General features: G+C 33.0%; 1 protein-coding gene across 6 annotated transcripts in view; it reads right to left on the bottom strand.

Annotated features, from left to right (window-relative positions):
• The window catches only part of FAM126B (family with sequence similarity 126 member B), a 64,910-nt gene that overhangs the window by 26,562 nt on the left and 18,452 nt on the right, over positions 1-19,896 (bottom strand). For 5 of the 6 annotated variants that reach the window (XM_023535954.1, XM_023535955.1, XM_011369187.2 and 2 more), the window contains 5 exons: positions 16,610-16,691; positions 15,801-15,902; positions 10,772-10,951; positions 6,898-6,978; positions 5,439-5,554 (listed from right to left, as the gene is read on the bottom strand). In XM_023535954.1, coding sequence (XP_023391722.1) covers positions 5,439-5,554; positions 6,898-6,978; positions 10,772-10,951; positions 15,801-15,902; positions 16,610-16,660 — 530 coding nt within the window. In that variant the 5' untranslated portion in view covers positions 16,661-16,691. Of the gene's footprint in view, positions 1-5,438; positions 5,555-6,897; positions 6,979-10,771; positions 10,952-14,988; positions 15,045-15,800; positions 15,903-16,609; positions 16,692-19,896 lie in introns of all 6 variants that reach the window. The other variant, XM_023535957.1, reaches the window with a different exon arrangement.

Raw genomic sequence — 19,896 nt, 5'->3', positions numbered from 1 at the left:
TCTATCTTGTTGACTGTTTTAAGCAGAAGCTTTTTAATTTGATGTAGTCTCATTCATTTATTTTTGCTTTTACTTCCCTTGCCTTTGAGGTCAAATTTATAAAATTCTCTTTAAGTCCAAGGTCTTTGAGTTTAGTTCCTATGTCTTCTTCTATGCCTTTTATTGTTTCAGGTCTTATATTCACGTCTGTAATCCATTTTGAGTTAATTTTGGTGTATGGTGATAGACAACAGTCTAGTTTCATTCTTCCGCAGGTGGCTTTCCAGTTTTCCCAAAATCATTTATTGAAGAGGCTTTCCTTTCTCCACTGTGTGTTTTCGGCTTCTTTGTTGAAAATTATTTGGCCACATAAATATGGGTTTACTTCTGGACTCTCAATTCTGTTCCACTGTCCACTGGTTCATGTGTATGTTTTGCTGCCAATACCACGTCGTTTTGATTACTGACGCTTTGTAAAATATAACTGAAGTCGGGCAGAGTGATGCCTCCAGCTTAATTCTTCTTTCTCAGGATGGCTTTAGCAATTTAGGGTCTTTTGTGCTTCCATACAAATCTGATGAGTTTTTGTTCTATTTCTTTAAAAAATGCCAATGGGATTTTGATGGAGATTGCATTAAATCTGTATAATGCTTTAGGTAATACGGTCATTTTAACTATGTTGATTCTTCCAATCCAAGAACACGGAATATCTTTCCATTTCTTTGTATCTTCTTCAATTTCTTTTAATAGGGTCTTGTAGTTTTCATTATATAGGTCTTTCACATATTTCGTTAAATTTATTCCTAGGTATTTTATTCTTTTTATTGCAATTGCAAAAGGAATTATTTTTTCCACTTCTTTTTCTGACACTTCATTAGTATAGGAAAGCTATGAATATTTGATGTTGATTTTACATCCAGAGACTTTATTGTATTTGCTTATTATTTCTAGTAGTGTTCTTGTGGAGTCTTTAGGGTTTTCTATACAGAGAATCATGTCATTCACAAATAGTGACAGTTTGACTTCTTCATTTCCTATTTGGATGCCTTTATATCTTTCTCTTGTCTGACTGCACTCGCTAGGACCTCCAATGTTATATTGAATAAGAGTGGCAACAGTGGACAGCCTTGCCTTGTTCTTGATCTTAGAGGAAAGGTTTTTAGTTTTTCACCATTAAGTATAAATGTTGGCTGAGGGTTTGTCATATATGGCCTTTATTATGTTAAGGAAAAGGGGTGAATTTTATGGTATGTGAATTATATCTCAATTAAAAAGAAATTAAAGTCAATAATTAACTGAAAATGTGCAAGGTGTAAAACGCAGTACAGTTTCTTCAATATTTAATACACTCGTGCAAATCACTAGGAAAAAAATACACGATTTGATAAGAGAAAAGAACACAGCAGTTCATAGGTCAAGAAAAATAATGAATTAACATATTAAAAGCGTTCAAACCCAGTCATAAATAAAGTAATGACAAGTAAAACAATGTGATATCAATTTTTAACTATCGGATTGGCAAAATTTTTTAATTTGAAAATACCCAGAATTGGGGGTTAGTATGAGGAAATAGGCACCTTCAAACTACTGGCAGTAGGTTCAATTGGTGCAGTTATTTGGGGGAGGGTAATTTGGCAATATCTACACAAACTGAAAAAGCAGACATTCTTTAACAAAGCAATTACACTGCTAGGACTTTTTCTTACAGATATCTTGTATTCCCATGCAAATATATATACACACACACATACACACAGAAAAGAGTTCCTTGAAATGTTGTTTATAGTAGAAAAAACTAAAAATCAAAATTTCAGTCAATATGAGACTGATGGTACATATATAGAATACTAGGCAGTCATTAATAAAGAATGAGGAGATCTCTATAAGCTGCTAGAGAAATATGTCCAAGATTTACTCTTAAATAAAAAAACAAGTTGCAGAACATGTACAACTGAATCTATTGTATATGGGCCTGGGCATGTTTAAGGTTGAATATATGCTTTTGCGTGCATTAACATTTTCTGGAAGGACACATAAACTTTTCTCTTTGTACTCTCGTCTATTTTTACTTTATACTGTGATCTATTTTAAATTTACCGCAAGTATATAATGTTATACTTTAAAAATTAAAATAGAAAACAATAACAACAAAAAAACAGTTAACAGACAGCTGCTTGTAGTTTAGCATAGATAACCGGGTACAAACAGGCTTTGGGAAATTATTGCTGCTAGCAAGTCTCAAGTCCTGAGAAGAAGACTCCCACTTCCTCCTTGACCTTCAAAAGTATATAATAAATATGCTGATCTTGCCTTGGGGTCACTGTATCTGAGCAGAGTGCAGTGTCCCACCTGGCCCCAGTTTTTGTATATACTACTGTCTGTTTTTCTCCATCTGTCCATTGCCCCCTCTCAGGTATATTAACCCTCTAGCCATGCAGGTTGCAGCATACAAGTGTTTTGACATCTTCCCCCGCCCTCCCCGTATTTAGTCTCTTTAAAATGACAGAAAAATACCAACCAATGATGTTTATAGCAGCATTATTCACAGTGGCCGGTCATGGAACCAACCGAAGTGTCCTACGATAGATGATTGGCTAAAGAAGCTGTGGTACATATACACAATGGAATATTACTCAGCCATAAGAAGAGATGAAATACTGCCATTTGCAACATGGATGGACCTTGACATAATCATACTAAGCGAAATAAGCCAGACAGAAAAGTTGAAAATCACATGATATCACTTATGTGTGGGATATAAACCTAAAAACACCAAATGAACAGGACAAACAGAGACTCATGGACATGGACTATAGACTAGTGGTTACCAGAGGGTAGGGAGTGGGGGATGAGGGGGGAGCTAGACGAGGTAAAGGGGGTCAAATGTAGGGGGGGAGGGGGAGGGTAAAATGGGTAAAGGAGATCAAATATATGGTAGCTGAAAGAAACCGGACTTTGGGTGGTAACACACAATAGAATATATAGATGTCAAATGATAACGTACACCTAAAAATTATATAATTGTATTAACCAATGTTACCCCAATACACTTAAAAAAAAAAGAAAAAGAAAAAGAAAATGCTACGAACAACATGTGGCTTACTCTCCTGCTTCGCTCTCTATGCTCTGGGCTCTCCTCTGTGCCAGGACACTACTTGCCCTTCTTCGATGCTACTCCTCTCTCTTTTGCTGAATTCAAGCATCTAGCTTTGAGATGGTACAAACTCCCCAGATGGAGTCTTTGATTCTCTTGGCAAGGTCCTGGAGAAAGGTTTTGACACTGTCAACCATCTTCTCACCACCCAAACTACCAACTACACAGAGGAGAGAGAATAATCTCAAATCTTTCACCATGAAGGATCCGGCTGCTCAGCTCTGGACCAACCTGGCCCCTCGCCTACCACGGGCCTCTCAGCTCCTCCTCACCCAGCTGCCAGCTGCTACTTGGGTGCTCCCAAGACCAAGGCTGCTGCACCCACACTGGGCATGCCTAGACAATGCAGGCAGTGAGACTTGGTGGGCACTCAGCCCAGCCGCCATGGGTGGAGGGGGCCTGGATGGCAGTTCTAATATGAGTAGACTGCACTCTGTTAGGAAGACCATCACTCTGATTGAAGAAGTTAAAAACAAATTAGTCTGATGTCTGAACTTAACTGTTTGCTACTATGTTTAGATTTTTACCAACTCGTGGGTGGTGGCCAATGACCTAGCCACATGGTCAGGCAGGAGGGCAATGGAAAACTAGCCTATTAAAGGGGCGCCTGTATGAGGAATGGGCCTATGAAAATCACTACAGGAATCAGAGGAGTGCATTAAAATAGGATATATCTATGACCTATCTATGCCCATCAGGAGAAACCCTTCCAGAACTGGAAGGTGACTGGTATCAATGAGTATATATCCCAGCCATATGCTGGTGAGACCACTCCTGTTTTCAGAACCTGATTAAGTCAAATGGAAGCCTACAAACTTCAGTAGCATTGCTTGGGGAGATATTTTGGTGATGTGATATGCCAGTATCTATGACTCTTATTTTTCAGTTTACATGTACTGCCATTCTGTGATATGGTATAACACTGGCATTGTTGGTAAGGTTATAATACTGATATTGATGGTCAAATGTATTGGTAAATTGAATTAAAGCCTCCTTAGGATGAATACTAATAAAAAATGACTATCCTGAGAGAAGAACTGGATCTGATCATCACCAAATTAGTTCTGCTCAATTTTATCATAAAGTACAGGTAGCAGCAGATCAGGATGGGGCGGGGTGGCAAAGAGTAACCAAATTGATACAAAAAGATGAAAATGTGTGTAATGGTTTTATAGAACAAATTAGTTATTTCTTCAAATCTATCTCTAATTTATATTGATTCCTCAAATACTAGGCATATTCATAATCACATTGCTATCTGTATTTGTCACACAAATGCTATACTAAAAATAGATGCCCAAATAAACATAATTGTTTTTGTTTAAAAGAGTTTTAGCCAAAGGTCAGGGAATGGCCTACCTAGTAATGTAAAGAATTTGGCTTTGGCTTTTGCCTCCACGAGGAAGTAACCTATGTCATACCTGATGAGAATGTCTTTTTGTAGGGTGGGGGCTAGTGACAACAGATCTTATGGCAGGGCTGGCCACATTTAACATTCTTGGGTGGGAGCTGACTACACCAGAAAGAACCATCATGTGATTTAGGGTGGGGCTTTGGGTCACACGGTATCAATTAACCTGGAGACTGAGATCAACCTTGTGAGCAATCAATCTAATCAATCATACTTTTATATATAATGGAGCCCAATAAAAACTGTGGACTCTGAAGCTCGCCTTAGCCTAACTCTATGCATATGGTCATACACTGATGCTGGGAGGATAATGCATCCTGACATCATGAGCAAGGACAACAGAAACTTTGCGTTTGGAACCCTCTAGACTCTATGCATCTCTCCCTTTGGCTGATTTTAATCTGTATCCTTTCCTTGTAATAAACCATAACTCTGAATATAATAGCTTTCATTCACTGAGTTCTGTGAGTCCTATCAAGTTATCAAACCTAAGAGTGGTTATGGGAATCCCCCGAACTTACAACTGGTGCTAGAAGTGAGGGCAGTCTTGGGGACTGTGCATTCAAACTATGCAATTTGTCTCATTTCATGTAGGTATATATTCTCATTAACCCATTCAAGAAAGCAAGACGTAGACAGTAGATACACTGCCCAAGAGGATGGCTTCTAAATTGTAGTGCTAGAACATGAATCTGGTTTTTACATTGCTTTATATAAGATGACCATAACATAGTACCATGCATTAGATGGATGGGTATTTTATTATAATGTATTTCACTAGTATGACATAATTAACTTTTTGCCTCTTCTCACACCAAACTTGAACCAAAGTAATTATAGTTAACTGTTAAGTATAAATTAACAATTATTACTGTCCACAGTTTTTACCATTACCGGTTTTGTGCAGTAAATGTTTCCCTCTGAGGATGAAGGTCACTATAAACAACTCTGATGAGATCATGCTGACACAATGCCCCTTCTGTCAAAGCCATGGATCCAATCGTTGATGGCTACAAAAATAAGGTAAAGTATGAGACTGTGTCTCTAAAATTAAGGAAAAATCTACAAAAGAATGGTTTCAGACCATTCTTCTCTTTCAAAACCTTTTCCATTTTTCAATTATATACATTCTATAGCTCTTTTTGAAAATTATATGATACATAAAATAAAAGGCATACTGCTTTATTTTTTTTGAAAGATTATGAAATAAATCTACACTTAGGACACAGATAAGAAAATTTGCTGAAAAGACTACAGGTTACAAATACATCAGTTTTATTTGTATTCTAGAACACAGAGCAGTCTTGGGGACTGCATTCAAATTAGGAAGTTTGTCTAACGTCAGGTAGGTAAGTATTCTCATTAATCCCATTCTACTACAAAGCAAGCAAGGTGTAGAGTTATAATTATATAACACAAACAATATTGAAGACTATGATCACTGTCTCTTTAATGGTGACTGATTTCATGTTTCAAAAGTTAGAAGATCCATCCACTCATAAATGTTTCACTATCCACCATTTTATTTCATAACATGACACACAGGACTTAATTAAAATCTATTACTCAGAAATATTCTATGCTAAAATGAGTCCTTGCTAATTAGGAGGCATTCTATTTCCAATACAGAACAAAATCCCAAGGGAATTAAGAAAAGAAATAGCTGCATAGAGCTATGAGACAACAGGCTACTGACTGTTAATAAGAAAACAAAATATAATTTTTAGATTACTGGTGAAGTTTCTTTAAATGCTTTCTTCACAACTTTACGCACTAAAGACTACAAGAGACTAGAAGCTTGATTTGTAATATATATCCTTAAAAAGAGCAGGCAGAAGGAATTCAGCTCAACAGAGTCATCTAACTATACGATCATTAGTATTCTCACATTCTTCAATCAAGTAAATATAAGGAAAAATCTAAAGTATGTTATTGAATAGCTAGAATTCATCAACTAGACTCCTTTAAAGGGAAATTACAGTATTAATATTCTTCTAAGTAGCCATTTTCCTAAAAAATAATAAAAACCAATCAATCTAACATAAATGATTTCTAATTAATATGGAAACTTTTAAAAATTAAAGAAAATTCATACAAGACTAATAAAAAAGACTGAAAATAATACTGGTCGAAGAATACAAAAGAATTAAACAAAAATTAAAGGAAAATTTTCCATTAATTACTTTCTGCCTCCCTTGACAGTAGCTCAACTTTATATCACTACTAACAAACATCTACTTTTAAAAAGCATATCAGTAAAGGTGTGTTACAAATAGCTATCTTCGGTAATAAACTGACTTTTATCTCTTATTCAACATAATTTTAAATAATTCCACCTTTCAATCTTACTTACCTCGTGGTATATTGAAGGCTTAGATAAAGAAGGGATAGTAAAAGATAGAACCTTATTGTTTCCATCTTTATCAGCAATTTCCTATAGTAAAAAAAATATACAAAGATAATAAAATAATCACAGGAATATAAGAAAGAATAATTACTTTCTTAATTTATTGAGCATATTATTGGTAAGAAAGATTATTAGAAATAGTATATTAAAATATTACTACACTATTATCTCTTTATAGAAACAGTAATATCTAAAAAACACTACTTTGAGAGATTTGAGTGCAATATTATATAAAAAATACAACATGACAGCAAAGACATGAAGCAGTAATACAAGTCAATTTTCATGTTAAATTTACATATAGTACAGGGAAATTACAAGTGATAAGATCCTTAAGTAGAAACATGGCTGAGTTAAACATTAAAATTAAAGATCTTAGCCAAGAGAGCTACACTTATGAAAATAAGAAAAAAACACTGTTCTAACACAGAATGAATCTTGACTAAAAGAAACTCTTACAATTTTCAGAATAAACTAATGACTTGAAATAAACTATATATTAAGATAACATTAGTCCAAGTGATTAAAAATAAGTTCATATTTAGGTAATTTTTACTGAACTGCAAGAAAATTCTTGTGAATTTTAAAATTTAAAAGCACTTTATCTTTTAATGAAAAGGACAACAGTGACCTTTATGCCTACAGTTTCTGGCACCTCCAATCTGCTACAGGCATCAACAAAATCTACACCAGCATTTTTGCATTGCTCCTTTTCCTCTTGCATCGTTCCTTTTCTCTACTGCCTTATTTTAGTCTTTGTCTAAACAACTCATATTAGTACACATAACAGGTATAAAATCCAAAGAGAAGCCTGCCCTTAGCAGACCTAGCAGGAAGGTGGTCAGAGATAGACCAAGTAGTTACATAGCATAAAAGGAAGAAACAACAATAAAAACAACTATTATCACCAAAAATCAAACCCAAAGAACTTCCCTATAGTGCTCATTTCTGAGTTTAATATGTCATAGGAGAGTAGCAATTATATGTGAAAAATGGCCTTACCTCTGATTTCGGCAGGAAAAGCAGTTTAAAAATTCCCTAGAGAGATCATTTAACTGCTTTGTAGTCAAATTAGTTACTGCCATATTTGGGTCATTGTGCCTCAGAGAAAGTCTAAGATAAATGTACCTGATTTAAGTTAGGCAATAAAATTTTAATTTTATTCCCAAATTTTAAATTAAGCCAAATATTTTAATTTATATTTGTATTTGTGTGAAGGGTGTTCTGAAATTTGCTTAAGCTGAGGGCAATACAAAACTCTCCCTGAGGCTACCTGAATCAAGGGAGAAGGACCAGGGAGGGAAAGAAGAAAAAAGAAAAAAGAGAAATGAATATATAAAAGAAAACCGGTGTGGTAAGAAAAATTGAGAAACACAGAGAAGAGAGAATACAGATATCAAGGGAATTAAAAGAAGACAGAAGCCCAAGATTATATTTCTGACATATAATTGAGCATTATTTAATAGTATAGTATATGTTTGAGATGCCAAAAGATAACTAAACCATAGCACCAACAAACTAGCACTGTCAAGAACTGCTATACAAAATATTTTTGCTTCAATTTTTCCCTCTACTAAATTCTATTACACTGAACAAATTAATAAAAATGATAGCTTAATGCTAAACATAATCTAAAACACTAAATTATCAAATCGATAAACATTTACTAAATGCCTGTGCTAAGTAAGCACTAGAGACACAGTGATATATGAAACAAATTCTCTGCTTTAAAAAAAACAATCAGGCAAATTAACAAAATAGAGAATTTTATACCTAGACCAGCTTTTCATTAAAAAAAACTCACCTATAATTATACTTCTACTACTACTAATAATAAAAATGATAACATTTGTTAAATACTTCAGGTAACATGCTGGATTCTTCCAAATGCTTTTAATCCTGTAACAACGTTTTATTTCTGTTTTACAGATGAGGCAACTTAAGTCAAGATATTAAGTAACTTACCCAAATTTAAAACAGTCTATAAGTGGCAGGGTCTGGTTTTAAATAAAATATAAGTGACTCCAAAGGCCAAGCTCCTTCCTTCAGATACATGTTCTAGTGATGAAAATGTTTTCTAATGATTTAAGGGATAATACTTAGAGGAGTGAAAACTGGTGCAGAAGAATATTATTTACTGTGAGACTCAATGTTTCATGAGGTACTATAATACCTCTCAACTATAAAACTTAATTTTATTATGTGGAGTATTTATTTACAATGAGTACTCAATACACAGAATATGACTTCTAAGGGAAGGAATTTCAATACCAGTGTCATAAACTGAGCACCGTGTGAAAAAAAAAAAAAAAGAATACTAGTATTGAAGGTATACTTGAGAATTCCTAAGAGTTTCATAAACAATATAGTATCAAATACATAATATATTATCAAATGATGACTAAAAGTAAATTTTAAAAATTTTACATGCAAAGCATTTATAAATATTGGTCAAATAAAATAATTTGAAGAATAAGTCACAGACTTAAATATATAAGACCTGAAACAATAAATTGCATAGAAGAAAACATAGGTAGTAAACTCATGGACTTTGGATTTAGAGAAGATTTTATGAATTTGACCTCAAACGCAAGGGAAGTAAAAGCAAAAATTAATGAATAGGACTGTATCAAACTAAAAGGCTTCTGCACAGCAAAAGAAACCATCAATAAGACAAAGAGGCAACCAACTGAATGGGAGAAGATATCTGCAAACAACTCCACTGATAAGGGGTTAAAATCCAAAATATACAAAGAACTCATACAATTCAACAATGAAAAAACAATCCAATTAAAACACAGGCAGAGGACCTGAACAGACACTTCTCCCAAGAAGACATACAAATGGCCAAAAGACATATGGAAAGATGCTCAACTTTACTAGCTATTAGGGAAATGCAAATCAAAACCATAATGAGATACCACCTCAACCTGTTGGAATGGCTATCATCAACAGGACAAGTAATAACAAGTGTTGGAGAAGTTGCAGGGAAAAAGGAACTCTCATAAAGTGCTGGTGGGAATGTAAATTGGTACAGCCACTATGAAAATCAGTATGGAGGTTCCTCAAAAAACTAGAATTACCATATGACCCAGCAATCCCTTTTCTGGGTATCTACCCCCCAAAAATTGAAAGCATTTATCCATAAAGATTTATGCACCCCTATGTTCATAGCAGCATTATTCATGGTGGCCGAGACATGGAAACAATATAAGTGCCTTTGGTAGATGATTGGATAAAGAAGACGGAATATTACTTAGCTGTAAGAAAAGATAAATACTGACATTTGTGACAACATGGATGGATCTTGAGATAATCATGCTAAGCCACATAAGTCAGAAAAAGTTGAGAATCATATGATTTTACTCATATGTGGGATATAAAACTGAAAGCTACAAACAAGATAAACAAACAGACTCATGGACATGGACAACTGTTTAGTAGTTATCAGAGGGAAGTGGAGAGGGTGGAAGGAGGTAAAGGTAAAGGGGGTTGGAAGGAAATTTAACTTTGGGTGGTGAACATACAATGTAATACACATATGATGTATTATTGAATTATACACTAGAAACCTATATAATTTTATTAATTAATGTCACCCTAATAAATAAAAATAAGTCATAAAATATTAGCAATGCTGTCAATTATAATAGTTTTATCTACTTTATAAAATGCATCATTAAGCAACTCTGTACTCAATTTAATTAACTCAAATAAATTATTCAGTAGACATTTCAATCTCTTTTCCTCTAAACATTTAAATATTTCAGAGGATTTTAAAAAATACTTTAAATTTCCCAAACTATCATTTTCAACTTACCAAATTATAGATTCCTAACAGAAGTGCTTCAATGCAACCATTACTCTGTCTGTCTCGGCTAACTGTAAGCCGTAAATAAACCCACATCAATTCTGGCAAGAACTGCAGTGTAAACCTCTTAAGTCGAACTTCAGAGCTCCGATAGAGCTCAAACAGCTGATGGCAGACAGGCTCCAGGAGCTAAAAGGAAATAAAGTGAATTACTTACGTCCATTCTTTTGGCTGTAACTATATATTTTTAAGGCATGTATACTTATATAGTATTTTCAAAGTAAACTCTCAACATTAATTTTTACATATTTTGAATGAATGCAGCCAAAAACTTAATCTCTATTTATGTACAGAGACTACATATAAACTGACCAACCTAACTATAAGAAATACTTTGCGCCCTTATAATATCAACATATCTTTTAATATACTGTATTACTAAATTGATTAGATAATTTGTTCTTTAACCAATGTACCACACATATATTTAGTGAGTTACTTTTTCTATTCTTAGAACCCTTACTATCCTCCATTTTAAAAAGTTTCTATTGGAAGAAAATAATTTCAAATAATCTTGTTGGAAATAAACTTTAAATATCAACTTAAGACTGTGATTTAAACAAATTATATACCATCAGTAGAGAAAGGGACTTTGCAATACATAATATTTGGACATCCAAAATGTTAGCTCATATTTAAAATTAATGATTGTAAAAAGTAAAAATGACTTAAATTCTATTAATTATATTTATTTGAAAGATTTTGAAGAGGAGGAAAGTATACAGAAACAGCTTTTCCAATGTTTAATTGGCCAATTCTGTATATAACACAACACGACTTATGAGGAACTTCATGACCTTGAAAACTGAAGAAGATAAACAGTTTAAATAAGTCTCCCCCTTTTCTTTAAACTTGTACTGTCAATTTAGAATGGTTTAGCTGGAATAACTGCAGACTACACAAAACTGTGATTTTAAAATGCAGACAAAACACTGACAGGAAACTATAAAAAAGTTTAAAATTTAATACTGCTTGAAAATGAAATATTTAGTAATTTATATGCTTATTTCTATTCTGAATGATTAAAATAATACATATACATTTGAAAATCTGTCTGAATGTAGTTATGTACATCTGTAATAATCTAACACTAGAAGAAAATCACTACTTTCACAGCTGTAGATTAAAAGTCAACAAATCCTATGTTGATTGCACAGTTAATATATTTAGATGAGTTAAGCTTAGCTCCTAAGGAACAACTCTAAAGCTAAAAAAAGTTATACACACATATCCTAGTCTAGTAACTATCACAGTATTTGAAATCTTAAAAAAAACATTCCAATTAGCGCCTCACACTGAAGTCTAGATCAGTGAGACAATTTGCCCAAGGTCAAAGAAGTTAGTGGTGGAAGAAGACACTGGAATTTAGGTCTTCTGACACAAAGTTGATGTTCCCATTATAGCACATTTCTTATATTAGAATGAAAGTGGAGTAGGATGTGAGAGTTGTATAATTACAAATAGTATGTTTCACATAGTGCTAAATATGAAGTATTAAATTTTTAAAAATAGTTAATGGCTGGCATCTTTTAAAAGTACTGACAATAATATTCACCTCTTTTAGGGAATTAAAGATTACTGCTCCCATAAATTTACTTATTAAACATATATATACAACTTTCAAATCTACTTTCCTTTTTTAGTAAAAGACTCTAAAATTACCTTCTCTAAATTTTATTGGTCCTGGAACAATTACAATTTGTTTATGTTATAAGGTCTTAACTTCCTTTCCCCAATAGCAAGAAATACACTGGCATATTATATTTTAATTAAGCATAACAAAGAGATACAGTTATGAAAATTATTACTCTAATTTTTTTTTTTTTAAGCCAAGAAGAGGAGTGGCTGGCAACCTAGTAACTTAATCAGATACTACTGCAAAATAAGATAGTTAAAAACTTGTCAGTGCTATCTGTTAAAATCTTTAATTCTAAGCATTTGTATCAGGCCATTATGTTCTCAATTTCTCAGTATCACAAATGACTCCGACCTATGTGGGATAAATGGGTTATCCTACATCAAGAGGTGTTAAAAATCATTATCCTCTGGTTAAAAAAAAAGCTTATGAATAATTGAAACCTTCCCCAAATGTAGCAAACAGTGCCAAATGATTAATTACTAAAAAAACATGATATCCAATGAACACAATGAGAGCAGTCTGGGTGGAATAATGGAGACTGAGGCCCAAATTGGGTTAAAGAAAGAATGTGAAGTGAGGAAAAGGGGTCAAGTAGACAGAGGCTACAAGTAAGCAATACTTCGTGAGGTTCATCTGTGAAGAGGGGCAGAGAAATGGGGTAGGTAATAAAATATAAGGCAAATCAAAGAAGTTTTTTTTTTTTTTTGCTTTTGGTTTTGTTTTGTTTTGTTTTGTGTGAGGCAACCCTTGGTTGACCTCACAGATTGCAAGGACCTTGTCATCTTACAATCCCTTATTTTTCTGTTACGCCTATAGCACCTGGTCTTCCTAGGTGGTCTCCCATCCAAGTACTAACCAGGCCTGATCCTGTTTAGGTTCCGAGATAAAGAAGGTTTTTACAAAACAGAATATGGTTATTTACAGTATTCATCAGGGAAGGGAAAAAATCAATCAAGGAGGAAAGAGAGGGGATAATTGAAGGAGCAATCTTTGAGGGGGCCAGAGAAGATGAGATTCAGGTCTAAGTGGAGGAGATCACAACCTGGGATACTTCCTCCAATGAGTAACAGAAAAGGCATGAGAGTATGGGTAGAGATGCAGGCAGAGTGGTAAATGTGTATGGGAAAATAAGAGCATTCCCAACTATTTTCTTATGCTTTTTAATACAGAGAAAGCAAGGTGAGAATGAGGATTAAAAAAGGTAAGAGTATGAGGGAGAAAATGGTGTGAAATGAACAGTGAGACAGTATACTAAAGAAGTAAAGCAAGACTGCAAGGCAGTATATTACATGCCCATTTGACATTTTTAGTCTCGCATTTAAAATGGAGAAAGATAGAGGTCTCCCTGAGTGGAAGATGTGAAAGAACTGGTGACTAAGGGATCTGGAAGGAGGGAAAAAAGAAAAACAAAGCATTATGTTGGTTTATAGATTAAAACTTAAGCTATAGTCCAGGTTGGCCATATATGTAATATTAAACTTCTAGGAAATATACTTTCTTAAGAACTTTTATAGTCTTTAAAGCAAAACTGTAAGAGTGTCATAAGTTTAAATTAATATTATATACGGCAAGTGACATTTTTAAGAAATAATTTCCTGTTAACTAAATAATACGCTTGATAACATTTCAGAACATGGCAAAATCAGGACTAAAAGGGCCTTTCTTCTAGGACTAAAGTCCAGAATTGCTTCGAGTTTCTATAGAGCTTAAAATTCTGTTATTCTTAAGTATGAACACATGGTTAGAATCTTATAACCCAATACGAGAAAGAATGGACAGACAGACCTGCTCTGACAAGTGGCTGATTGTAATGACTGTTGGATCTTGATCTTGAATGTCTCAAGTTGTAATTTTTCCCTTTCTAGCCATGACAAGGTCTGACACGTTAATATTATGAAATATGATAATATAAAATAATATGAATAACTTTAACGTCATAATTTCCAAAGTATAAAAGAAAAAACGAAACCGATACTTTTTATACACTTGTGAGTCCCATTGAAAATGATGGCATTTTAGAATCTCATTTTGTGTTTCACTATCCTTCTAATCAAGATTTATTAAGTATTCATTATGTAATAATTTTATCATTATGATAAAATACTAGATTCTAGGAAGTATCAAATATAGAATATATGACCACTGCCCATGAAGAGCTTACAATCTAAAGAGAAAGCATAAAAAAATTTTTTAAAGCAAAGCTTAAATGTTAAGATAGTGCAAAATAAGGGGTGGGGAATACACACATTCATTATTCAAACAGAAATCTGAAAACTCCTGACCTAGGATACGCATACATGTACATTACCACACCTAAAGTTATAAACCATTCGTAAATACAAAGCAAGAAAAAAAGAAGCAAATGAATCCTGCAATTGCTGCTACAAATAGCAACAGATGCAAGTCTAACGGAGAGCCAATCCAAGTTTAAGAGATAGGAAAGAAAGAGGTCAATAAGCAAGCTTTTAGTGATAGGACAAAAATGAAGATGCACTTTAAGTTAAGCTGCTGGTTAGGAGATGATTACCTGAACTTCTTCAAACTCACTCCAGTACACAGCAGAGGCACTCTTGGAGGCTGTATCTGGGAAGATAAGAAGCTACTTTCCTGTGTGTTCCTTTCATTTTCATTTTAAAGCATACATGAATCCAGTGGTGATAAAACTATATGTCATACTATTGTGTTAATGAAAAGATAATGTGTGTATTTTGCATAAATTAACAAATAGATTCAATAGCTGCATTTTTCCCTTCCTCTATTAAAAAACTGAATAATGGGAAATTCTTACTCTAAGTTTATTAATCTTGACTATTTAGGCTAAAAAGTGCTTTCTCTGATCATTTTCAAGGTAAATTTACTAGCAATATCATTTCATGTTACCAGTTTGAGTTCACTGATTAGAGTGATCAATCAGACATAGTTCTATATTGTCAATAAAATAACTGCAAACAATATTTAAAATTAATAAATCTTCAGTATATGGGTAAAATTTGGCTTCCAGAAAAGGAAACATTCCAGAAGAAGAAACAGAGATAAATTTCAAATTAAATAAGTAATCTACTGAGGTGATAGTCACTCGAATGAAGAATCAAAACATGCTGTCCTCCACAGGAACAAATTTGATCAAAACATTTGAAAATATGGAGACAGAGGGCATGGGGAAAGCCAAAGCAACTCTCGGAATGAAAAACAGCAGACAGAAAGTTTTCTAGTCCCTTAAAAAGGATTAAAATAAAAGAAAAAACGAGTAGGGAAAACTATAAAACTTAAATGTATGTGTTTTAGTACATACAGTTCATTTTACTATATTGAAATTATTTTTCTTATAAACTCTCCTACCTCATTATTTGAATCTTGAATAACTTTATAGAGGGCTGGTACCAGCGTTTTTTTCCGGTGTAAAGTTGCTGCATAATTGGTGATCTGAGTGTCAGGCAATGCCTAACAGAAACATCAAAAGAAAACAAAAGTAAACTTAATATTTGGGAATTCAGAAATTTTAGTTTACATGAGTTTCTCTTGAAAAGATTTAAAACAGAGTAACTAAAAAAAGGTAAAAATAATTAATACAAGAAATAGCCATAAGAGTTGATAAAAGAAATTAAGTTAGGATGTTATATTATACAATTCTAATTATTTAACCAAAAAAATGATTAGAGATCACACATTATACCAAGATTACTGAAAATGGGTCACCTTCAACTAATCTAGTCTAAAAAAATAGTATAGGATATATTTCAATTCTTATATTTTATGTTTATAAAAGTTACTTCTATAGTGTTCGTAAATTATAGTTTTCAATCAAATCAAAGTATGATTGCAATTACAGGAAATAAAAATATAAGGCAAAAATCCCATCTCTATGCTATATTAAAACTTGGAGGCATCCCCTCTCTAACTGAATATATTTTAAAATCTACATATACCCTCATCAATCCTATTTTCATTTTTACAAATTATCTTCTAGACATTATTCACATTAGTGCCTTTTTAAGAGTTGTAATTATGGAAGCATGTTATTTCATATTTTGATATTTCCACTACATATCATAACATTTGTTATGGTTTTTCCATAGAACACATATTCACTGTTTAAATAACTGAGATATAGACTCATATGACACATTCATATCCTCAATCTAATTTACCTTGAATTCTGATAACCATTCTTCCACAACACCACGTTCAGATCCCAACATCTTCTTCTTCTTTTGATTACTCTTTTTATCTCTGAAAGAAAAAAGCACTGCATTGAGGATAACATTACTACTTACAGAAGTTACCAAAGGTAAATGAGTGCCTTTCACTAAAGCAGCAGCTCATCTAGTATATATTTTAGATAAGAAGGCTTACTTTTAGACTAGAATCAATTAAAACTAAATTTTTTAAAGACAGAAGTTCTTTTTGTAATGATACTTTTGAAACCTATTTTCCTAATGCTTTGACACTTTTCCCAACAATTGTACTTCAAAGCGGCAAAAACAAGTTTACTGAATGAAATTAAACTGCACATTACTCAGGACAAATGTGCAGTCCATGCCTGGAACTTTTTCTACATATACAACTGGAATAAGTTACACATCACAGAAAAAACCATGTGACAGATCATAAATGAAAAACATAGAAAAGCTAGAAATCAAGAGTCATATACTCGGCAAACTGATTACAAATATATATATATATAGATATATAGATATATATATATATATACTATACAAAATAAGGCCTTTGAAGATAGATTTTTGTTTTCTAAAATGGAAAAATGACCAAACAGAAAAAGCATGTTATACAATAGTATATAAACTATTATTCCTTTAAAAATTACATAAAATATTTTTTAAAAGGCTGGAAGCTTACATTCATTATTAAACTATTGAGCATTTGCCTCTGAAGGAAGAATTATTGAGGATATTCTAATTATGTAACTTTGAATTATAAAAAAACAAGTAAGAATATATTTTTTTAAATGGGAAAAAACAATAAAAGGTTTTTGGTTTTTAATTTATGTCTCAAAAGGTAAGAAGTACAAGAAATAAAGAATGTCTTGGATACAGAAGAAAATGTCTTCAAAGCAACTGAAATGAGTTTCTTTATTAAAAAGACCATATTTCCTAAGAGTGTGTCAAATTCCACACTAAAATTTCTACTTTAACAAAGGAAATCGAACTTTCTAGTTTCTCCCCACAATTCCAAAATGATTTTCAAATATCCCTATAAAATATGCCTATAAAATGTAATCTACTATGTAAGCAAGGAGTACAAAAAGGAGTAAGACATGCCCATTATTTTCGAATAGTAAACGTTCTTTAGACTGAGATTTATTCAAATAAATTGCAAAACAGGAAAAAGAGATAGTAGGGAAACCTACAGATTAAAAGAAATGTAAAGGGAAAATCAATAACCAAAGTAGGAAGGTTATTTGGACTCTAAAGACTTAAAAAAAGTATGACACAAATAGAAGAAGTTGAATATGACTGATTTTTTTAATGACATTAAATTAAGAATTATAGGTTATTTTAATATTTGACAATAGTACCATAGTTTTTTACAATAGTGTTTATCACTTAGAGATACATATTAAAATATTTATTAGTGAAATGATATCTGGGATTTGCTTTAAAATAACTGGAAGGCTTAGGGGAGAGCCAAAGGAAGAAAGTACATTGGGTATAGACTAAATACAAATGACCATGAGATAATAACCACTGAAGCTGAATAACTGGTTATTGATACATGAGATTCATTACAATGTTCTCTCTACTTTGTTAACAGGTTTGGAATGTTCCATAATGAATAGTAAGGAAAAAAAATTGACTAACCCTACATACAAATTATGATATATGAGATTTAAAGCAATGGTTCTTAATCTTTTTTTCTGGTGGTGGGGGGGAGGTAAAAGAGGAAAGTCACAGACCACCCACCCACCTCACTTTTGCTATCTAAACTATGGATTCCTAATTCAGAAAAAGATACATATGATGCACATATGTACACATTTCTCATGTTAAAAACTCTTGATGAAGAAATGAGACTCTTAAATAACTTCAAAAAATAAAACACAACTACACTTCCAAATGATAATGCCATTCAAAGAAGTAATTTTATAAGGATCCTACATTTATTACAATGACTGTCCAAATCATTGTCAGAATTCCTTTTTTTCATTCAAGTACAATTAATTAAGTGGCACTAAATATTCTTTAAAACCTAGTTCTTCACCTAAGAATGGATTCCACGATATAACTATTGATTAACTAAGATTATATCTTAGTCTATGCAACTTATATTTTGATATAAAATTTTAATTACAAAAAATAAAATAACAAGCATAGATCCATTACACTGTAACTTCCAGTTTGAACAATTATCTGAATACCTTGAAGTAGTTGCCTCTGGAAGCTTCTCAGAATTCAAAGAAACAACTGACCAAAAAAAGGAGGGATTCAGTCAGAAATTCATTGATCCATTCCATAAGTATTTCTTTAATTAAGTTTATTGGGATAATATTGGTTCATACAATTACATAATTTTCAGGTATACATTAAATTTGACATGTCTACTCTTTTGTGTGTTTACCACCCAAAGTCCAGTTTTCTTCAGCTGCTATATATTTGATCCCCTTTACCCACTTCACCCTCCTCCTAAACCCTATATTTGACTTCCTTTACCCCGTCTACCTCCCCTCCCCTCCCCCACCTCCTACCCTCTGGTAACCACTATAGTCCACGTCCATGAGTCTCTGTTTGTCCTGCTCATTTGTTGTTTTTAGGTTTATATCCCACGTATAAGTGATATCATGTGATTTTCAACTTTTCTGTCTGGCTTATTTCGCTTAGTATGATTATCTCGAGGTCCATCCATGTTGTCGCAAATGGCAGTATTTCATCTCTTCTTATGGCTGAGTAATATTCCATTGTATATATGTACCACGGCTTCTTTAGCCAATCATCTATTGTAGGACACTTCGGTTGCTTCCATGTCCTGGCCACTGGGAATAACGCTGCTATGAACATTGGTGTGCAAATATCTTTACAGATATGGGTTTTCAAGTCTTTCGGGTAAATATCCAGTAGAGGACTTGCTGGATCATATGGTAGATCTATTCTTAGTTTTTTGAGGTACCTCTATGCTATTTTCCATAGTGGCTGTACCAATTTGCGGTCCCATCAGCAGTCTATGAGGGTTCCTTTTTCTCCACATCCTCTCCAACATTTGTTATCACTTGTCCTGTTGATTACAGATATTCTAACAGATGTGAGATTTGATTTGTGGCTTTGATTTGCATTTCTCTAACAGCTAGCGATGTTGAGCATGTATTTCTTGTATTTCATGTATTTCTTGGCCATTTGTATGTCCTCTAGGGAGAAGTGTCTGTTCAGGTTCTCTGCCCATTTTATGACTGGATCGTTTGTTTTTTTGTTGTTATTGAGTTGTA

The sequence above is a fragment of the Pteropus vampyrus genome, unplaced genomic scaffold (genome assembly GCF_000151845.1).
Source record: "Pteropus vampyrus isolate Shadow unplaced genomic scaffold, Pvam_2.0 Scaffold146, whole genome shotgun sequence".
In the NCBI taxonomy this organism is placed as follows: Eukaryota; Metazoa; Chordata; class Mammalia; order Chiroptera; family Pteropodidae; genus Pteropus; species Pteropus vampyrus.
Note: the sequence above shows the minus strand (reverse complement) of the source record. Positions and strands in the feature narration are given on the sequence as shown.